This window comes from Cornus florida, unplaced genomic scaffold (assembly GCF_030987335.1).
Source record: "Cornus florida cultivar Cherokee Brave unplaced genomic scaffold, ASM3098733v1 CherokeeBrave_3.0.0_Hap2_Chr11, whole genome shotgun sequence".
In the NCBI taxonomy this organism is placed as follows: Eukaryota; Viridiplantae; Streptophyta; class Magnoliopsida; order Cornales; family Cornaceae; genus Cornus; species Cornus florida.
Genome location: NW_026775581.1, coordinates 52,199,998 through 52,224,475, shown reverse-complemented (window position 1 = coordinate 52,224,475; position 24,478 = coordinate 52,199,998). Strand labels below are relative to the sequence as shown.

The following is a 24,478-nucleotide window of genomic DNA, read 5'->3' as shown; positions in this document are numbered from 1 at the left end:
CACAAATAATGTAAAATTATTGGATAAGCAATGTAATGGTGCAAGACAGACCACTAGATGAAACAACACGTGAGAGGATCCAAATTCGTCTTTTAAAACCACTAATCAAGCAATCTGTATGATCATTTGACCCTTGCTTTAGAGATTGAATTTAGGTTAGGTAATTTCATAAAAGAAGTGAGACCAACGGGCCAATGACTCAGCGATACTAAGCTCTTACTTCTTAAAAGAAAATCATGGGTTCAAACCTCAGTAGAAACATGAGTACGTGAGTACCACACTAAAAAAAAAAAAAGAAAAAAAAAAGTGAGTCATCATGGCTCCAAAGGTCTTATAATTGAAATGAGAATGGGTAGCGTTTTGGGCCTATGCTTGGGAAGGCTTGTTTGGGCCTATGTAAGAAACTAAATCTTTAATTTGTTTCGATATGGGCCTGTTTTGGGACTATCCAAGTCTGTTTGGAGATAGACGGGTCCTAAGTCACACAATCATTCTCAATAGGTGTTGTTGTTATGCCCCGAACGCGCTTCCGCTCTCGAAGCGTGGGTCTGCTTCTAACCTAAGCTTGTAAAAATTTAATCAAGCTCAAGTTGATTAGGTAATATTGACTGAACATTTCATATGATTTCTATAGTAATTAATTTTCATTCCTAGGTGAAATTTCTGGTACAAGTAGCAATTTGATCATAACTTAATTTTCACTAAAGAATTGGAACTTATCTAAAGCTAAGAAATCATTGATGACTTTAAATGGTGATCATTGTCGGCATGCCCGTGACTAATCTTGTCTCTATTATTGTCGGCATGTACTAATTTTTTTTTTTTTGTTTTTTTTTACTTTTCTTTTCTTTTGAATTTACTTTTCAACAAATTTTTTTTAAAAGTACTATTTCCTTTTTAGTAAGGTCACTGTTAACTTTTCATAACACCTGTTTCATATGAATGTGTTATATTCATAAAACTATTCTATTACTTAAATTTCACGAGTTTGAAGAAAAAATTGATCTCCTTATATAAAAAAAGTAAGACTGCAGACATTTAGGCTCCGATAAAATATTTTTTTTCTTTTCCGATATATATATATATATATATTCACGAGTTTGGTATGCATTGTTAGAAATGATTATAATGAATTGTGTTGTCGGTCATGCCTCGTGATTTGATTGCATTTCTAATGCTACCTAAACAATAATTGCTCTACTAACTCCAAAAAGCCAACAATTACCGTTGATCTAACTTTTATTGATTGGCCAACTAATAATACCATAAGTGCGTTCATATATATATATATACACACACATGGTGTAAGAGTGGGTTTTATACCCACCAATTACTAAACATATAATGATAATCCAATTGTCCTTTTATACCCACCAATTTCTAACCATATATTGATAATCCAATTGTCTTATTGGATGTCCCTTCTCATTATCATGCATGTTTCAAATCAAATATCGTTTTCTTGTTTATTGTATTTTTCCAGTAAGATATCTATTTTGTCAAAATCCAATTGTTGGATTGATTATCCTTTTTCACTACTTATCTTGTACCTAAAAAATCAAATCAATCAATTTTTCTTTTTTTAATTCATATTTATTATATACATCAAAAGTCAAAATAATAAATAATTTAATGTTATCTCATCAACATTAAAATATAAATTAGTAAATAATTTAAATTAGTAATGCTTCTATATTTTTTTTCAGTAAGTTTAATTTGAGTCAGAAAAAACGGGGCAGAAGTAAATTCGAGAACGAAAACATGAGAGCGACAAAATTAAGTCATAAATAATAAAAATTTAAATCAGAACTGCGTAAAACATGTGAACAACACTTGTTGAGAATAATTATGTGACTTAAGGTTTAATGCTATAACTAAAACTTTGTCTTCAATGACAAATACATTAAAAATACTCCATATGATATGATTCTAAGAAACAAAGAGGAGCAAAGTTCAAGAAACAAAATATAAATCACAAAGTTAAACCAAGAACGAACTAAATTGTACGCAAAGCAAGATCGTACGCAATGCGACACAAGTTTACAAAAATTTGACAAAGGAAAAACGAAAAGAAAAAAAAACATACAAAAAAATAGGTCAAGTTGAGAAAAGACCATTTATTTAATAATTGGTGATATGTATACCTCGTACTCATGACACTTTATGTTATATATACACAGGCACTCCACACACGTACAAAAGACAAGCAAACAAATATAATTTTATACAATATATAAAGCAAAAGGGGATGATTTGTGTGTCCCAGACACACCAACATTGATTCACTCTTTTAGTAACAAAGTTTGATAATGCACTGTGGCTTTCACAACATGGGACCTAAATTTTTAACCTCATTACACCATCAACAAACCTTTTTGCATCATTTCACATCAACCAAATAATAAGGCCAACAACAAAAAATTAGAGGGAATACCACCCAAAAATAAAAATCACTTTTTTCTCTATGCATATCCACCCTTCAACATCAATCAATACCAGTATCTTCTCTTCTTGTAGTTTTCAATATTTTTACTTTAAAACCCTTTTTAATAAGAATCTGGAGATTGGGATGATGACTTTAGATTGTGGGTATTGGGTGAATTGTGTCTAGGCTAAATCTGCAAACCCTAATTCAGCAGATGACATTAAAAAGAACTGCTGCTGCTATGTACGCCACGATCAAGCTCAGACTTCGATAGATTGATTCTCTTCCTTTCCAACTGAAGCAAGCGAGAACTTGAACTTCGATTCAGTCTATGCAGCTTATCTGATAATGTTTAAGACAACAAAAACCAGAACGTTAATAGAAGGGTCTAAAGTCTGCGACAACTGTTCAATTTGAGGAAACTTATTAACTTCCAAGTCTTTCTGCTTAAAAAAGCAACACATTTTTCAGAAGATGTCATTTTACCAAACTTCGGGTTTTGATCAAGACTGCAATCCAAGTGATTTTGGTTTTTTATGATTTTTTTTGGTGAACTTCATATAACGAGTTTGCTGTCTGCTGAGTTGTTAGATAATAAACTACATCAAGATGGGGATGCACGATGGAAATTGAGATCTAGAATGGAACTTACGATACATACCTGGTTATAAAACTGGCCAATGATGTGCTGACGACACGTTATTGAACATTCTTAGAACCTCTACCGGAGGAAACCTCCACAATCCCCTGGGAATCACTGTGAATCTCAGCTAAAGGATTCACAATAAAACCGCCACCACCACCATGGATCCGATATTTTTTATTCTCCACCTTAAATGTTTCAGGAATGCCATTCTTATTGGCCACGTTACGTATTGGAGCCACTGATGGGGTGCCACCGGAAGACAAGAACCGTGAGGAGGTCGAATTTCTTCCATCTGTTTTCCTCCAGAACCTGGAACTCAAAAATTCTGCACCGGGTAGCTTGCAACATGTGGTTCTTTCTGAGTCAGTATTCAACATCCTTCCTTTTGATGTGGCCAAGTCAAATGAGATATCATCCAGTGCTAGCTCTAGACCATGCACGCGTGTCTCCAAGGAACGCATCTCATTCTGCGAGCTCCCAATGAATTTCTAAAATCAAAAAATAGGAGCAACATGTGTGAAAAAGGCTTATAAAAGTAATTAAATCAGCAAAAAGAGCCACGAGTACCAACACTCATATAAACACCTTGAAAACTAATCAACACACATGAAAAAACTTTAAAAAAACTAATCAACAAAAGCTAACAAATACCTTGAAAACTATGTATCATACAAATGCCAAGCAGAAAATAATAATATATCAAAAAAAGCAGGCAAGAAAAAGGAATGTCGTTGCATCTGATATGTTCTACTCTACTTAAGAACCATCCTTGGGCAGCATTGTTGAACATAGAGACATACTTACATTTGGAGCTTATTTAGCTTCACATGGGAGAGAGAGAGAGTTATTAGGTTCGTTGGGAAAGAAGAAGTTGCAAGTAAGAAAGTTAAATGATTGCTTACCGATGGAGGGGGATACTTCTGAGTCAAGAATTTTCCAACAGGATTTCAGAAAGACACATTCAAGATATTGAATACTAATTCACAAATTACTGAACTGTAACAGGATGGACTCGGGTTCCATTATGACAAAGCTGCGAATAAGAATAATTCAGGTTTCAGATGTGAAATTCGTCAATAATAGCTGATCATGTTTTTGTTACTCATTCTGATTAACGTCAAAAGGTCTTTAGTGGAGAAAATGCTGAACTTTTTATTATTAGTTTTTCGATAATGAGATTCATTACAAATAATAATAAGAATAAGTCTCTTATCTACACAAATTTTAGTACTCATTTTTCATTCTTTCCTCGTGTTATAGGCTTTTAATATATAGTTGATGATTTCTAGGCAATGTATAGTTATAGACAAATGATAACATGCTATCATAGTTAGGTTTATTTAATTAACTATTTTTATGTTCATAAATTTATATTTGTGTGAGGATTAATATGCTCCAAAATTATTAGGCAAAGCTTTTAAAAGTTTGTGATTCAAAATTTTCTTTAATATTTTTTGAGTTTTTTGTTCATGGTGTATTATCAAGAATTCTCAAGATGCACTTATCAAAAAAAAAAAAAATAATAAAAAAAGAAAGAAAAATAAAAAAATTTGTTAAGATGCCCCAATGGGCCATTAGCACAACTGGTATAACCTCTCCTCTTTCAAAGGGGAGGTGAGGGGTTTGAGTCTCATAGTGGGCATTTGTGGATGGGTGCATGATTATTTACCTGGAAAAAAAAAAATACATTCTTAAGATGCACAAAGGGAGCCACTGATCATGTGTAAGGAAAATACCTGAAGGACATCCAATAAACTGGACTGCCGATCTTCAATTTGAACAAGCTGCTTGCGGATCGAAGAAAGAACCTCATTTTCTTTCTGGTTCCTATAAATATCTTCAGTAAAATTACCAACTACAACAGTAGATTCTGAATTCTCATCATGACATGGAACCACACGGGATCCAGCTTTGAAGCCACCACACTTGTCTGTCCTGTCATCATCATTCTTGTTGAAGAGAGCCCGTTTTGTTTCTGGCTTCATAATCCTGTTTCTCGTCTTCTCACCCTTCTCCATAACTTTCTCATCCCTAATTTCAGGATCATCCATACAAGCCACTGCAGAGGGAGCATGACAAGAGGCAATGTCAATTTTCCAATCAGTAGGCTTCTTCCGGTCCAGCTTTCGGAACATTGCTGGACCTGTTTTCTTTTCATTATTATCTGAAGGAACTCTTTTCCTCGCAGTTGTTGTGATTGAACCGCCAGGTAAAGCAGATCTATTAGCTGCCATGTTTGTCTTCCTCATTTGAGGAGCAGCAGAAGTAACAGTGCAGGAAGTTTTGGAGCCAGGTGCATAGCGCCCATCACTAGCATCCTCTGTCCACAAAAATCATACCAAATAGAAAATGCTTTAGGCATAAACAAAAGGATTCCAAAATATTCCAGAATATATATATATAAGCTAATCAAGAACCTTCAAGTTTAATTATAACACTAAACAAGTTAAGTACTATTAGAAGGAAAAAATTAATTGAAGTAAACAACAGATTATAGGTTTAATCATTATCAATCAAAATAACATATCTGCCACAAATCTACACGCTCATTACAAATTAGAAAAGAATGAACCATACAAAGATAAGATGTCAAAATAATCGATTGAAAAAAGAGGTCAAATGAGAACATAAAGAGGAGAAGCAACCGAATATATATGACTGAAGCTTCAAATGTATCAATAAAATTAATCAAAAGGGAAAAAAACAGAATCTCAATTATAAACATAAAATCTCCAACCAGTATAGATGTTAATGTTGCATAATCTCAATGTATGTTTGATAACATTATATTTTTGCAATTATATAGTAACATTTTGATTCATATGGAATAAAGGCAAGGTCGATGTCGTTGTTGATGATGATGATAAAAACATTTTGATTAACTAGATCAACCCATCTAAGTCTGTAAGTAACCCAATGTTTGTTTATTGGCAAGAAGATCATCCATGAAAAATGAGCATATAGATCTTATACCTTTGCAAGAAGACTGTGATTCATGAGGTGCTGAAACCTCATCTGAAGCCTCAGGGATCTCCTTCCAAGCTTCCACCATTTGATTCATAGTCTCCCTAACAGCCTTCACCTACACAGAATCAATACAAACTCAATCCACATTTCATATATATCTATATATATATATATATATATATATTTCAACAATCACATGATTAATATAACTACAGAAATGCAAATGAATTGAATTGAATTCAAACCTTATCAAATCTTTTTGCCTCAAAAATTTTCAAGCAAGCTATTTTGAACTCTGACAACATATCCCCCTCCCCCGCTGCCAGCTTAATCATCGCCTCCGCCGCTGCCTTCCTCGCCGCCCAATCCTCACTGCTGATAAACCCAACCAAACACGGCACCAAATTCCCCAATGCTTGATGACTCGAAGCGCCACCAGCTTCGATCACACTGCCGATGAGCGTCAACAGCGCCGGCTTCGCCTTAAAATTCTCCGCTTTCAACAGCTTCTCGAGCCTCGGCAACAGCTTCTTCAAGTACAATGGTTCCGGATCCGGTGAGGCGTCAATCGCCGACGCGAGGCACAGCGCGGCACCGATCTGCGAATTATGGTCCTGTTCAGTGACGAGAGAGTCGATCAGCGGCTTTACGATGGACGTGAAGGGAGGTTTGGTGATGTGGGAGGAGATGGCGGCAGTGGCGGCGACGCAGGCGGAGCGGACGGCGGAGTCTGGGTCCCGGAGGCGTCGGACGACGGCGGAGAGGATTTTGGAGAGGTAAGGGGAGAGAGCGTTGCCATGGGTTTGGGAGAGGAGAGAGATGAGGCGGACGCACTGCTTGCGGACGGGGGACTTGTCGGCGGCGTCGGTGGCGGAGATGGAGGAGATGAACGGCGGAATGGAATCGTGTGTCAGTGTCTTGGCGATGGACTCGAGCTCGTTGGCGGCGGCGGAGTGGGTGTCGCGGTCGGAGAGCTTGTGGAGGCAGGTGAGGACTCGGTGTTTGAGGTCGCGAGTCGACGCGGAGTGTTTGGGGAGTGCCATTGTGAGTGTAGTGTGTGTATTTGTGTGTGTGTGTAGGATTATGGGTGTTAGGGTTGGGGAGGTGGCGCAGCCGGTATGTCCGGCAACATCGGCGGCGTAATATGGCGGTGGTCGGTGGCGTTTGCCAGTGTTGCTTTATGGACCCTGTGCTGTCTCTGACGCTTTGAGTAGTTTGCTTTCTCGCTCTTTTTAAAGGGTGAAGAGACTGAAACTGTAAAGAGAATTTAAGTCAAACGAGGTCGTTTTCACATTTGAATTACAGTAACAAATAGTGCTTAGCTGGGTATTTCTACTTTGGTACTATAATTTAATCTAATTCTAAACTTTACATTTGTGATTTCATTCCAGATAAAGTGGATATAAAATAAACAAATGACAATATATAACCGTCAACTAATAAAAAATGATTATGTCATTTATAATTGTCAAATCAGAGATGATCATTCGGGTATTGTATCAATGGGCGTGACAACCGCTGGTTGTACTGGTGGGCCCACCACATTCAAGAGACGGGAAGACCTACCGTATCAGAATATTTAATACTTTTTGGCTCGATACATATTCACTTACCAAATCAAAGATGATAAGTACATGTATCATCTCTGATTTATTAATGCAAGAAGATATGTCTATTTTAAGTACATATATCATTTCGGATTTAGTAATGCAAGAAGACATGCCTATTTTTTATTGGTCTACATTAATAATAAGGGGGCGTACATAACCTAGCTACTCACCAGTGAGTATATAAACTATCCTCATCACTAACGTGGACCAATTACATATGCATACAACCTCTTTAATTATAAATTAAAGAATAAGTATACCCATCATTTCTAATTTGGTAATAAAAAATATACCCAACCATATGTGATTTGATATTCATGAGGATGTAAATATTGTCGGGTCATTATATATATTTTTTTTAGGATTTTTTTGCATTATTCGTATTCTACTTGTTTTAAATTTGATGAATCATTGCCATATCCAAATTCAATCAGTATAAAAATGGCATGTTACAATGAAATTCTGTCATAATAGTGAACATGTTAATTACTATCATGAAATTCAACATGTTACAATAATTTACCAAGTCTAGTGTTTGGGAAGTCTGAAAAAATTATATATAATAATAATAATAAAATAAAATCAGGTAGATTGAGGGCCATAGTGATCCTGAAATGGGGACTTATGGGGTCATTTAGGAGATAAAAAATAATATATGGCAGTTAATATGGGTAATTTTCTCCAAGATTAGGTGCGAGTATTATGCAAGTAAATTTAGTAGTAATCAAGTTGTTTAATTTCCTTCTATTCAAATTGTTACTTCTTGTTCATCATTAAGTTGTGTTTGTTGTTGAGTGAACAAACTTTTTTCCAACTTTATCTTTCATTGAACCAACCGAATTTGACTGTTGAGACTAGTTAATATGTCATTCAAAGATTGTTGGGATTTTAGCTAATTGGATGTTGAATGTGTTGATCGAATTGTCAAACCTAGTTTCATTGTTTGAGGTACTAACCTATGTGATATTATGTGATGTGATTTAGATTAACAACATAATTAGTACGCAGTTGCATCATTATTATGACATTAGTTCTAATTTTTCTTTTACTTAGGAGCTCTTCGAAGCCTAATTTATGTAGTCCATTGATATAACATTCCCCTGTCAATGAGCAGGGGAGAGGTTCGAGTAAGAAAAAAAAATGATGTGTGAGTATGTTTTTTGTCAAAGTAAAAATTAAATAAATAAAAAATAAAAATAAGGATACGTGGGTCCCACTTTAAAGAAGCATTGCACCGTTCGCAACACCCTCATTGCGGTGGGGCAACCCTGTCTATCCGGAGAGGAAACTCAGACGCTTTCGGGCTGGGCACTTGGCATGATACCGGATCAAGGATTGAGTCTGTCTCTAATGCCGGTTGTAACAGGTTAAGTGTCTCACGATTCGACCTAAAAACTTAAGATGTTAGGTGAGACTAACACCTAACCCATTTATACCCATCACATTTTTCATCCGAATCTGATATCGAACAAACTTTTAACAAGATATCACAAGGCTACACAGCCTTTAGATTGCCATTTTTGAGACACGCGGAATTTCTAATCCAAATCAGTTTCACTAATACTATGGAATTAGGGGATGGTGTGTTATATGTGTTCACCATTAGGTGAAATTTGAACCTCAAAATTGGATCAATCACATGTTATTTGACATTAAATTGAACTCATCAATATTAATTCACTCTGCCAAAAATCATCATGACTTTAAATGTGAATCACCTAACTTCAAAAACAAAAAATGTCACTTTCTTAGAGGGTTTGATGTCTCTTGTCAAAGGTGGGAGATTCAGATGGTTGAAATTCTCACTAGCAAATGGTTAAGTGAATTAAGACTCTTTTGATGTTCTTAATATATATATATATATATATATATATATATATTTGAAAGGTTGTTGTTAATACTTGTATAAGTGAAACATTTTGATAGTTGAGAAGTACCCTTATGGTCATTCGCTAGAAAAAGCAATAAAAAGTGTGGGTCATGAGTCTTAACCTCCCTACCCACCTACCTAACCACTTTATCCTTACAAAATGTGTATTCCCGGGAAAAAAAAGATGCCCATTTGGTGGAAAGGTAATATGACTTTATTTGAATGGTAATGATTCAAATAAGAATAAGAAAAAGGAGTTAATAGAAGTAGAAGTGAGGTCTCACACTCTATGAACCTTCTCATTTGAAGGTAAACTTTGATGACATTTATGAGTTAGAATCCTTTTGTACTGAAAAAGATTGTTAAGTTGTTGAAAGCTTGGTCCAGTGAAGTTTGTTAGAGTCGATATTGTCAGTAAGACTCCAGATTTGTAATCATATTTGAATAGCTATAAGGGCTTGTTTGGACATCCTTTATATTTGAATGACCTCATTCATAGTTTTAAGAAAAATGATCTTTTTAATGGTAGTCATATTAAAAATATATATATTTATTTGGAGTTCGAAAGTCGAACAATTCCAACTGACTTATGTGAGTGTGAACTGACATCATTGTGATCAGGCACAGATCTACGGTGGGATCAGTGGGGGCATCCGTCCCAACTGAAATTTTTTGTATTTACATTTGACACATCTAAATTTGTACTTTTTTTACATTTATACTCATAAATTTTTGAAATTGCCCTCACTAAAATTATATATATATATATATATATATATATAAACCCTTCTATATAAATTTGCCCCCCTTATATGAATTTCTATATCCATCCCTGTTCGTGATGTTATTAATATCTTTCATGATGGTCATGCTGACATCAGCTCATCTTCGTATAAAATTAGTCAGATGTATCTCATTGTGAGACTATCATAGCTTTAAAATAATAACAAGAGTAATAAAATTGATCTCTAAAGTCATTAGTTTTATTTGCTTAGAATTTTTTAAAAATATATATAAAAAAATTACCACATGGGAAGAAATATGATATATATAAGTATATTTTCTTTTCTACTGAAAGTGATGAACTTTCTACCTTGAATGAAAAATAAATGAACTCACTGAATTAAAGGAGAAATGCAAACCTGTCCTGGTATTGGAGTTGGGATTATGGATAATATTTGTGGTACAATGATAGCAGAGCAAAGCATGAAAAAATTGCAATGAATAGGTTTCACTTTGCTAGGGCTATAATAACTCCCATTCCCACTTGACACTTTTTTTTATTATTATTCTCTTTTTTCTTTTTCTTTTTTAATTTGCAGGGCATGTTTGAAAAGCACAAACATAACTCACACATTTAAATGCTGACTTATTTTAGTTAAATGATGAATGTACCATTTGACTTTGTTACTGCACTGTTGACCTATTATCGTTAAATCTTAGTCACTTTAATTTTGATTAATTTTTTATTATTTGGACCATCCTATTTTGTGAAAATTAAAATTATTAAATAGATTATGAGTTGCACCAGTACGCATCCCACAGAATTCATCAAATGATTGGAAGCGATGGTACAACCATTTGATGCATTTGTGTGAGATGCATCAAATGGCAAAGTTGTGGAAAATCTATTAAATGAAACAAATTACAATTTCCTGTTCCAAAATTTTTATAACTTTTTAAGAATGTGTTTAGTTGTGCAGAATTTTAATTAGATTCGAATTGTAATTCTACAAATTCAATTCCAAATAAACTTTTTAGATAAATTTTGAAATTCGATTCGAATTGTAATTCTACAAATTCAATTCCAAATAAACATTTTTAGATAAATTTTGAAATTCAAAGTGTAATTGAAATCTTTTTTAGATAAATTTTGAAATTCAAAGTGTAATTGAAATTTAATTTCAATTATATTATAGGATAAACTATTGAGTTGGAATTGAATTAAAAACGATTAAATAGTGTGAATATTTGTATATATATAAATTTATTTTAGAACAACAACATCAACCTATAATCGGTAAGACTTTCGTTTTGGTTGAAATCTGAAATGTTTGAAACCTATAAACACTCATCTTGTAACCCAAATGAAAGATATTACTGAAGATAATTTTAAAAAATGGATAAGGGTGGCACTCGCATTGTCTTCTAACATCTACACTAATCACAGGACTTGTTGACTGCAAATTTCACAGCACTTGTTGACTGCAAATTTCTATTTATAAGCATCCCTTGTCAATGAATGGCTACCATGCATTATAACTAATGATTTTGATTTACTCTCTAGAATGCTGTTGAGATATTTACAAAGTCTCCACTCTTTTCTAGTTCTCTACAAAATTCTTTATACTCTTACAAAATCCTATAACATTTTAGAATCATTTATCCAACTTAATCTCTACACTTGCAAGCAGAGTGTTCATCATCGTTCGCATGTGACTTGCGTGACGCAATCATGGTTCTTCATATCAGTCTGTTCGTAACCCTTTTTTAAAGGTCTGATACTGTTACATATCTCCATGAACTGGTTGATTTGACCAATTTATATTGATATTTGTCCAAATTCATTACACTACTACAGCGACCGATACTACGACTGCGAACTATGGGCGCAACCTCCTTTGGGGTTTAACATATAGACTATAACCCTTATACTAGGCACTACATTATTTGAGCTAATGACAAATTATTGATGGGCTTTGTTTACATTTAGGTTTTTTTTCTAAAAAGAAAAAGAAAAAAGATGTAGTACAATATGATGCAAGACAGATGTATCATCTAAAAGAAATGACAGATGAATCTGCTAGATTTTTTAAAATTGATGCAGAGTTACAACAAATATAGTATCATAGAACCCTAATTTTGTAACTAAAAAGAGTTTTTAATTGCTAAGCACATTAAAAAGAACCCTTTCCATGAATCATTTCTCAAAGCTTCCTCCCATTTGTTCGGAGACAAGAACATGGTTCATGTTACACCACGTGAGACCAAAATTATGTAATGTCTATATCTTAAGAGCAAAGGAACATGGGTCTGTAAGAGATCACTAAAATCTAGGAAAGAAGGAAGGCAATAATTATAGCCATATTCATCATCCATTGGAGTTTTCTCCATTAAACTGGATGCACTATTGCGGGTTGTCAGAACTGTCTCACATCCAATTCAAAATAAAAAGTGAAATAGATATACTGAGTAAACGCCACACTCGTTAAAATTAGTATCACCCTCTTCCAAAAAACCCAAGTTTAGATAGGGTGGTTATACCGAAACAAAAATTTTGTTTCGAGTTCAGATGGAGTGGGTGAATGTTAAAAGGTGTTAACTGAGATTGGAGTAGTTTTTGGATTGTATCTGGTTGAGGTGGGTTTCTCTCGAAAGTATAATATTTTTTTAAAAAAAAGCTTATTCAAAACAAATTTTAAATGCCAAGGCACAAACGCTAACAAAAATAAAAGTAAAAGGTTGAAATTTTAAAACTCCTAAAAAAAATAATTATGGATAATTAACAAAATTTTCAATGTTGGTCAATGAAAAATCTATGAAGTGATTCCATTTCATCCAAATGGCATAGAAGATCTAAGCTCTCCTCAAATAATGGAATGGTCAATGTTGAGTTGGTTGACTGAAAACCACAACCCAACCAATAAAAGTGGACCCTTCTCACCACATGAGATGGCCAAGTCACATGGGGAGAAATGAAATATAGATGAGATAATACTCTCAATTTCATCTATGTGTAATATACACATATATAATCACATACACATATGTGTGTGTTTGTGTGTGTGTGAGACTGTGTGTCCATATTTATCCATATTTCAGTTTGTGAGTGGGTTTGGCTTCAAATTTCCACACCCTCCATGTGCACACTCCTTGCATATCGCTGGACAAGTAACATGAAACAAAGGAATGTTCAAGCAAATGCAGTAATGGTGATTATGGTGGGGGTACAAGACAAGATTTACAAGACATTCTTTAGGTCGGCAATCGTTGTCATGTGACTGCTTTAATTTGGAATCGTAAATCTCACGCAACAAATATGCAATGGCAAGAAAATGAAGAACTTGGTCGGGAATTCGTTTGATTTTCGTAATTTGTTAAATACCTAAATTGTTGTTGAAAGGTATGAGATTGAAAAACATATAACCTCACGAGAAAGTATGTTGATAGGTAGATGCTGGGACAGACCAAACATTATGACAAGAGCTCTTAGAATACATAAAGAACTTGGTCAAAATTTTATGTGCATGGTCCGACAGTAAAAAAAAAAAAAAAAAAATTATTCTAATATCTCTAGATTGATATACTAGATTTATTATTAAAAAAAAAATTATTATAGTAAAATAATTTATTATAATATCTCTAGATCGATAGTAAATTTTGACTCGTTTGATTTTTGGCGCGGCACATTAACATCTCTGCACTGTTACAATGGATCTCATTTCTCCTTATTATTTGTTTTTTTTTGTTTCCTTCATTCGGTGCATGACGCTGTTTTTTCTTGGATCTCATTCATTGCACCTCAAAATTTAATGTACGTACATTTCTTTTAATTTTCTTCCGTAAACATTTAACGCATGAATTTCAGCCACAAAAATGCAAAAGAAAATTAAATAAATAAAAATAAAAATAAAAAATCAACTACAAAAGACAAGAGGGATGTCTCCTTGTTACGAGGTTGATATTGCCAAATGTATGTGAGAGTAAGGTCCATTATTTATTTCATAGCCTTTTACAAGATTGACATCTCAACAAACTTTTTATTATTCCTTATATGACCGAAAAATTGGAAAAACAAATTTGTGGTAGAAAATTATATTTGGATGGGGACTTTTATAACCAGCACGCTGCTGTTTTTGTTTTTGAGTAATTACAGTGTTAATTTTGACAATAAAAACATGTTTGGTGCGACCTCATTTTATTTTACATAATATTAAAACACTTCGTGAACAATAACTCAAAACCAAAATACCAAAAGGTTATTCTTTATTATTTTAGCAATTGTTCATGGCCCAAAACCATATACAGTGTTAAAACACTCTGATATTTCCATGGTAAAATATCGTTTTCAAACTTATTTTTGATTTTTTTCCAAAACAATTCTACAATAAAAATATTATTTCTGTTTTAACTAAAAACAAAATGTCTAAAACAAAACGCACGTCAAGTGAACTCAAGTATTTGTCAAACACTTTTTAGACACGAATTTGGTGTATCTTTGAAATGTCATAATTTAAAAGTAAAATTGTTAAACTTATGATACAAAGTTAAGTTGTATAATCAATTCGGAATTTAGTATAACTTCTTTTTTTCAAACCCACTTTTTGGGGTGGGTATGTATGTTTGGTGTAACTCCTGCTTCATGGAAATTAAGTAGAATTATAAATATATATATATATATATATATTTAAGTTAAAGGTTCAAAAAAAATTTTTATCAATGGTTCAAGATTTATAAAAGGAGTGACTATATTTTAAAATATAAAAATAATATATAAGAAAGGATAAATTACACTTACTTCACCTCTAGTTAGGATTTATTACATTTATATTCCTTGTGTTTTGAATAATTATAGTTATCTCCCTTCTAGCTATATGTGTGTAGCAAACTAACTTTTGGTATCAATTTCCCTAACGGTCAAAGATGGTCAACGTTGATATGAGAAATTTTTTTAGCTTCATATGACAAATATGTCCTTCAAATTATTGTGAAAATGTTTTCGTCTAATATTTGTTATGCGAAAAGACAATTATATATAACCCTAATTAAAGAAAATGACACTGACGATTTCACTAACGATCAAAGATGGTCAACGTTGAAGTGAGAAGCTTTTTTAGCTTCACATGACAAATATGTCTTTTAAATTGTTGTGAAAATAACTTCGTCCAATGTTTATTATACGAAACGACAATTATACGTATCCTTAACTAAAGAAAATTAGACGGGTGAAAATGGCATGAGTGGGTCCTTCTAGATAGGCCTTTTGTATAAAGAACATTTGGTCCTTTTAATTAGATAGGCTTTTTGGTATTTTCACATTTGTTTAGTTGGTTAAAAAAAAGTAGCATATATTAAGAAATAAGTGTGGAAGAGAAATTCACTTGTTTGGTTAACAGAGTTAACTGACATGGTAAGTATGAGAGGTCAGTGTAATTATAAAAATTATGAGAAAACACAATATAATTATGTCTAATTTCAGAAAAGTCGGTGTAATTTTTTTACTTTTTAATATTTGTCACTTCTAAAGTAGAAGACGCTAAGGTGATGAAACAATTGAATTTGAGTCTTAAGAGAGTCTTCAACTTCGTATTTAGTAGTTGTGTTCACTAATTCAAAACAAAATATAGAAAAGTATATACTAAATTCAAAATCAAAAGAAAAAAAAACTCTAAAATACTAATTGTTTTAACTTTAATTAAACAGCACAATTTGGAAGGGAAAAAAGACAAAAAAAGAAAAAGGAGTTTTGGACCAAGCTTTCTCAATCGAAAGATCTTCAGCGTTACGTTGACTTGCCAGAAAAGCAAGCTGGAGCTATTAATAGATGTTACATGACCTCTTTTGGGGTGTCGGCAATTTTGAAAATTTCACTTCATTAAAATAAAAATAAAAATAAAATTTAAAAAAAAAGAAAGAAAAAGAAAAATTAAAAGTGACCAATTGACCATCAACCTAGTGCCCTGTCCATTAAAAAATTCAATGGGTTTTTGGACAATTTCGGAGAATGGTTGCACCGTACCGAATATATTATAAATTTATTACCTTACTCTTACATATTATGTTTTTATTTTTTATTTTTACTTGATATTCACACACACATATCTACACTAAGGCTCAAACTCATGACTTTACTTTGAAAAGTAGGAGCATGGTACCACTAGGCCATTGACCTGTTGATACATATTATATGATATATTACTAAAATATGTTATATATATAAAAACACACGAGGAAACCCTAGTTCTCATTTTGTTTCATGTCTTGAGTCTTGTAAAAAAAAAAAAAAAAAATGAGGGCCGCGAGCAGGGTTGAAAAAAATTCTCACCCCAGCAGGACCCCGCCTCATTTGGGAACCGATTATGTAAATAGGGATGGGGATGGGGATGGGGATGGGGATGGAGCTACTTTGAAAAACCCAGCAGGTTTTGGGGTGATTATGGGGGTGAAAAAATTAAACACAAATGGAGATGAAAAATGATAATTTTTAAAATATATATATATATATATATATATATAAATTACCACATGGGAAGAAACATGATATATAAATATATTTTCAACTTTCTACCTTGAATGAAAAATAAATGAACTCACTGAATTAAAGGAGAAATCCAAACATGTCCTCCTATTGGTGTTGGGATTATGGATAATACTTGTGGTACAATGATAGCAGAGTAAAGAATGAAAAAATTGCAATGAATAGGTTTCACTTTGCTAGGTCTATAATTACTCCCATTCCCACTTGACACTTTCTTTTTTTTAATTCTCTTTTTTTTCTTTTTTTTAATTTGCAGGGCATGTTTGAAAAGCACAAACAGAACTCAAACATTTAAATGCTGAATTATTTTAGTTAAATGATGAATGTACCATTTGACTTTGTTACTGTAGTACTGGTGACCTATTATCGTTAAATCTTAGCCTCTATTATTTTGATTAATTTTTTACTAGTTGGGCCATCCTATTTTGCGAAAAATAAAATTATAAAATGCATTATGAGTTGCACCTGTGGTCGATGCCATCAACTGAGCGGACGAGTTGAACTACTAACACATCTGATGGCATTCCACACGAATTCATCAAATGATTGGAAGCAATGGTTCAACCATTTGATGCATTGGGTGAGATGCATCAAGTGATTGTCGGTGAAGACCATCATATTGTGTGAAAAATAAAATTGTTAAATGAATTATGCTATTTATAAGCATCCCTTCCTAATGAATGGCAAAGTTGTCAAAAATCTATTAAATGAAAGAAATTACAATTTCATGTTCCAAAATTTTTATATTTTTTTTAAGAATGCGTCTGGCTTGTGCAAAATAAATAGACTTTTTAGATAAATTTTGAAATTTAAGTGTAATTGAATTTTAATTTCAACTATATTGTTGGGATAAACTATTGATTTGGAATTGAATTAAAAACGATTAAATAGTGTGAATATATGTAGATATATAATTACTACACATATACAATAATATACATACAAAAATATTTTAAAACAAGACACATGAATCTAGGATAATAACGAACATCAGCACAAGAAGTTCTGAAAAATAAAAGTGAAAGATATATATAAAACTAAAACAACTCCATAAACCTATTAAGAGTTTCATTTGTACTTAGTAACACATCAATAACAATTCCATTTGGTTGAAATCTAAAATGGTAGAAACCTAGAAACAAAAACTCCAACAACATTCCTCCATTTGCTAACCCCAACAACATTCCTAAAGATTTTATTGAAGATAATCTTAATAAATGTTTAAGGGTAGCACCCGCACTTCTCTTCTAACATCTACGCTCACCATGGGACTTGTTGACTACAAATGAAACTCCTACCCTATTTATAAGCAATCCTTCCTAATGAATGGCTACAGTGTATTATAACTAATGGTTTTGATTTACTCTCTAGAATGCATGCTTTTTAGATATTTACAAATCTCTACTCCTTTCAAGTTCTCTACAAAATTCTTTCTACTCTTGCAAAATCCTATAACATTTTAGAATACTTTAACACTCCACACAACCTAACTTAATCTTCACACTTGCAAGCAGACCCAACTTATCTCCACACTTGTAAGCAGAGTGCTCACCATCACTCGTATGTGGCTTGCGTGGTGCAACTATGGTTCGCCGTACCAACCGATACATCGACGTATCGGTTGGTTTGTAACCCTTTTTCAAAGGTCCAATATCGTTACACACCTCCATGAACTGGTCGATTTGATCAATTTATATCGATATTCATCTGAATCCGTTATACCTCGAGTGCAAACCATGGACGCAACCTCATTTGTGAGGGCGTAACATGCATTAAGCAACCATTTGATGCCTTTGTGTGAGATGCATCAAGTGGTCATCTTTGTTTGGGATGCATCAAGGAGTCTTATTAATTCAACTTGTCACCTCATTTGATGGCATGGATTGAAAAACAATACACACACTAGGTGGTACAAAGTGATTTTTCTCGCATTTATGAAACATGGACACCCCTCCTAGGGGTTTCGTACCAGTGTCGGACGTGTCCAACACGGACACGTGTGTCTAAACACTGACACGCTTGTCTGACACTTCTGTGAAGTGTTCAGAAATTATTTTTTATTGGACACAGATGGGATGCACGGAGGACAAATATTGGACATGGCAGGATATATTTTATAATTTCTTTTAAGAAAAACGAGGTAGCTAATGTAATTTTAAATGTTTAAAAGTAAAATTTTGAAAAATTTAAAAAATAACTACATAGACAATGAACTGATGAATGAAGAATGTTTAACATGTTGGAAATGTACTTGATCTTATTTGTCTAATTTTGTTGATAACTTTGTTTGGTTCTTAATTGCTTAGATGATGAATTGAAGTATTTCTTTTATTGCAATACTTTTTTGGGGAGGTTAGATTTATGATATTGTGGATTTTGAATATATATATATATATATATTACTTCATAAGCATATCCCTGTCGTGTCAGTGTCTTTTTTCTAAAAATTTATCATGTCATCGTATTTGTGTCGTACTCGTGTCTCGTGTTTGTATTCGTGCTTCAGATACCCATAAAGACTATAACCCTTAGACCAGGCCCTGCATTATTTGAGCTAATGGCAAATTATTGATGGGCTTTGTTTACCTTTTGGTTGTTTTCTAAAAAGATAAAGAAAAGGAAAAAGAAAAAAAAGATGATGTACAATATGATGCAAGACAAAAGACAGATAACTCTGCTACATTTTTGTAAATTGATGCAGAGTTACAACGTATATAGTATCATAGAACCCTAATTTTGTAACCAAAAAGAGCTTTTAATTGAGAAGCACATTTAAAAGAACCCTTTCCGTGAATCATTTCCCAATGCTTCCTCCCATTTGTTCGGAGACAAGAACATGTAATATCTATATCTTAAGAGCAAAGGAACATGGGTCTGTAAGAGATCACTAAAATCTAGGAAGAAGGAAGGCAATACTTATAGCGATATTCATCATCCATTGGAATTTTCTCCTATGCACCATTGCGGGTTATCAGAGCTGTCCCACATCAAATTCAAAATAAAAAGTGAAATAGATATTTATGAGTAGACGCCATACTCGTTATAGTTAGTATCAGAACTAAACCCTTTTTCGAGAACTCCCAAGTCTAGATGGGGTAGTCAAACCAGAACGAAAGTTTTGTTACAAGTTCGGATGGAGCGGGTGAATGTTAAAAGTGTTACGTTAGATTCAAATTGCTTTTGAGTTGTGCCTCGTTGAGGGATCCCTCTCGAAAGTACAGTGTTTTTTTTTTTTTAAAAAAGTTTATTCAAACAAATTTTAAATGCCAAGGCACACTCTAGCACTATATAAATAAAAGGTTGAAATTTTAAGACTCCTAGAAAAGATAATTATGGATAATTAACAAAATTTTCAATGTTACACTTTATAGAAGATCTAAGCAATCCTCAAATAATGGAATGGTCAATGTTGAGTTGGTTGACTGAAAACCACAACCCAACCAATAAAAGTGGACCCTTCTCACCACATGAGATGGCCAAGTCACATGGGGAGAAATGAAATATAGATGAGATAATACTCTCTATTTCATCTATATGTAATATACACCTATATAATCACATACAAATATGTGTGTTTGTGTGTGTGTGAGACTGTGTGTCCATATTTATCCATATTTCAGTTTGTGAGTGGGTTTGGCTTCAAATTTCCATACCCTCCATGTGCACATTCCTTGCATATCGCTGGACAAGTAACATGAAACAAAGGAATGTTCAAGCAAATGCAGCAATGGTGGGGGTAGAAGACAAGATTTACAAGGCATTATTTAGGTCGGCACTCGTTGTCATGTGACTACTTTAATTTGGAATCGTAAATCTCACGCAACAAATATGCAATGGCAAGAAAATGAAAATTAATGTTTGGCATAAAATTTTGCTCGGTCTAATTTAAGAGCCGGAATCTTTTTCAAGAAAAGTGACTACCAGTATGATGTCGGTCGTATACATTCCATGGTCAAGTTAGTATATATCCAAAAAATGAAAAATAATGTTGATGCAAAATTTTACATAGTCCAATCCTGGAGCCGGAGCCAGAGCCTTTCTTGCAAGGCAAGAGAAGTGACGACCGGCATGATACCGTTCGGTGCACCCCATGGTCAAGTTAGTATTTGATCATTATATATCTAAAAAATAATATTTATATTCAAAAAATGATTAAATATGAAATTAATGTCATACCTTAACTTGTTAACCTTTATTTATAGGGGGTTTTGTAGTAGCGTCCAATTATTGAACTGGTTTCCTAACATCTCCATCACGAGGTAAGAGAGTCATTAGGCAAAGTAATCGTCATTAATTCTACTACTATTGTTGCCTATCTGACCTCTTCATCACTAGTCAAATATCCCATATCAAACAACACAATGAGAAATGAGATTTTCGTAATTTGACAAATTATGAAATGAAATTGAAAGACATATAACTTTCTGAGCGAGAACGTTAATGGGTAGATGTGAATTACTCTGATGGCATATTGAACACTGATAGTAAGAGAAAGCTAGTCTCTTGAAATACATGAAAATTTTGGTCAAGAATTTGTGTGTATGGTCTGGTGGTAAAAATTTTTTTTCTATTGTAATATCTCTACATTGATATAGTAAATCTCGTCAAATCCGTAAATTTTGATTCGTTTGATTTTCATAATTTGACAAATACCTGAATTGTTGTTAATAGGCATGTGATTGAATTGTTGAACGCGGATGACAAAGAAGAGTCTCTTGAAATATATGCATGAAAAATTCGGTCAAGAATTTATGTACATTGTACAATAATAAAAAATAAAAATAAAAAAATAAACAATTCACATTCATATGGTAAATCTGTTCTTGTTGGTAAATTTTGATTGCTTTCATTTTCGGGCCGCACTGTAACATCTATGGCACTAGACCGGTACAATGCAACTCATTAATGCACCTCAAAATTTAATGTACGTACATTTTTTTTAATTTTCTTCCATAAACATTTAATGCATGAATTTCAGCCACAAAATTGCAAAAAAATAAAATTAATAAAACAAAAAATCAGCCACAAAAGACATGAGGGATGTCTCCTTCTTGAGCTTGCCAAATGTATGTGAGAGTAAGGTCCATTATTTATTTCATAACCTTTTTCAAGATTGACATCTCAACAAACTTTTTATTATTTCTTATTATATGTCCAAAAAATTGGAAAAACAAATTTGTGGTAGAAAATTATATTTAGATGGGAACTTTTATAACCAAATATAGATATAAGTGTTTGTCAAACACTTTTTAGACACGAATTTGGTGTAACTTTGAAATGTCATAATTTAAAAGTAAAATTGTTAAACTTATGATAAATTAGTCCATACTTCTTATAAATTAGTTAACTTGTATAATCAATTCGGAATTTTAATATAACTTTTTTTTGGCCTTTTCCTGCTTGCATGGAAATTAAGTAGAATTATAAATATATATATATATATATATATAAATTGAAGGTTCAAGATTTTTTTCCCAGTAAATTATCAAGGTTCAAGATTTATAAAAGGAGTGACCATATTTTAAAATATAAAAGTAACATATAAGAAAGGATAAATTATACTTACCTCACCTCTAGTTGGGGTTTTTTACATTTATTTTCCCTATGTTTTGAATAATTATAGTAACCTCCCATCTTGGCATCAATTTCACCAACTATCAAAGATGGTCAACGTTGATGTGAGAAGCTTTTTTAGCTTCATATGACAAATATGTCCTTTAAATCAAATTGTTGTGAAAACAATTTCGTCCAATGTTTGTTGTGTGAAAAGACAATTATACGTAGCCCTAACTAAAAAAAAATTACATTGACGATTTTACTAACGGTCAAAGATGGTCAACATGGTCAACGTTGATGTGAGAAGCTTTTTTAGCTTCATATGACAAATATGTGCTTCAAATTGTTTTGAAAACACTTTTGTCCAATGTTTGTTGTTTGAAAAGACAATTTATACATACCCCGAACTATAGGAAATTTTTTTTTTGTTTTTTTTCAAGGCAAAGACAACTACAATGAAGGAAGCAAAAACTACCACAACCAACTAAGACCCAACATCCACCACCGCAAAAGGAACAACGGAAGGAGGAAGAAAAGACAATAATTGATCTGACACAAGCCCAGGCTGCGGCAAAGCTGTCAAAGCATGAGCCACCCAATTACACTGGCTACACACATGAAAACGCCTGAGTCGGTCATGCTGTATAGGTCATTTGTATAAAGAACTTTTGGGCCTTTTAGATAGGCTTTTTGGTATTTTCACATTTGTTTAGTTGGTTAATAAAAGTAGCATTAAGAAATAAGCGGGGAAGAGAAATTCACTTATTTGGATAACAAAGTTTAACTGACATAGTAGGTATGGGAGGTCAATGTAATTATAAAAACTAAGAGAAAAACACATTGTAATTATGTCTAACCTCATAAAAATCAGTGTAATTTTTTTATTTTTTAATATTTGTCACTTCTACAGTAGAAGACACTAAGGTGATGATGAGTCTTAGGAGTGTCTTCGACTTCGTATTTTAGCAGTTCTGTTCATTGATTCAAAACAAAATATAGAAAAGTATATATATATACACTAAATTCAAAATCAAAAGAAAAAAAACTCTAAAATACAAGTAATTGTTTTAATTTTAATTAAATAGCACAATTTGGACCAAGCTCTCTCCATCGAAAGATCTTCAGCGTGTCGATGACTTGCCAGTAAAGTAAGCTGGAGCTATCAATAGATGTTTGGCAAAAGACCTCTTTTGGGGTGTCGGCAATTTTGAAAATTTCTCATAACAAAAAAAAGACCTTAATAGAAAAAGAAAAATGGATGAAATTTTCTAGTGCTTATTTATTGCATATATTTCCTCACTTTTTTTTTGGGTACTATCCTTGAATAAAAATGGTGTGACCTAGAATTAAAGAAAATAGACTGTCCATTCCACTATAATTGCATATATAACTGGGTTCAACTAAAATTATTAGATAATTTTGGATTATTTGTCACTTAGTGGTCCAGTCTAATCAAAACTAATGTCTAGATTTTTTTTTTTTTTTTTCTTTTTTTTTTTTCATGAAGGTCTTTATTCCAATATATCAAATTAATGATCCCCACATTTAATCATTAAATTGAAAAATGTATTAAATGATTCATATAAATTTTTATAAATCTAAAATAATGGCCCCAATTTAATAGTTAAATGTGAAGAGTCCATATCTTTTGTCGAGAGAGCTTTCTTAATAGCATTACTCTTGCCATTTTTAATTCCTCTAATGTAGCAGCTTGTGTGCATCCATTTTTTTGAATCAGAAATTCGAAAAGTTTGGATCAGACTAAATAACCAAATATCTCAATGTCTAAGATTTAGGAAGCACGAATACTTTTAGAAGAGCAACACATCTGTATCGGACACATGTTGGGTACCGATTCTCCACGGATACTCGCAGATACGTGTTCAATACTTTTTAAACGTATCCATAATTTTAAAATACACGTATCTGATATTCCTCATATATTTTTTAGGTATTTCAATTGTGTTGACACTTCACGAATACTTCATAACACATTTTTAACAAGTTTAAACATTAAAATGTAACATTTTTAACAATAACATAGCATAATTGTTATATAAAAAAAAGTTTAAATTTTATTAAGTAATAACTAGAAATAATTGTTTTATGTGTTGTGAAACAGTTTTGTATGTTATATTAATGATTG

The 24,478-nt window shown here is 32.8% G+C and overlaps 1 protein-coding gene across 1 annotated transcript; it reads right to left on the bottom strand.

Annotated features, from left to right (window-relative positions):
• Window positions 1–2,205: 2,205 nt before the first annotated feature.
• Window positions 2,206–7,263, bottom strand: LOC132283122 (TORTIFOLIA1-like protein 3). Its single transcript, XM_059785019.1, has 5 exons — window positions 6,284–7,263; window positions 6,045–6,153; window positions 4,808–5,391; window positions 3,087–3,559; window positions 2,206–2,767 (listed from the first exon to the last, which is right to left on the bottom strand). The coding sequence occupies exons 1-4, from the start codon at window positions 7,079–7,081 to the stop codon at window positions 3,125–3,127; spliced, it is 1,926 nt and encodes a 641-aa protein (XP_059641002.1). The 5' UTR covers window positions 7,082–7,263; the 3' UTR covers window positions 2,206–2,767; window positions 3,087–3,124.
• Window positions 7,264–24,478: the final 17,215 nt, after the last annotated feature.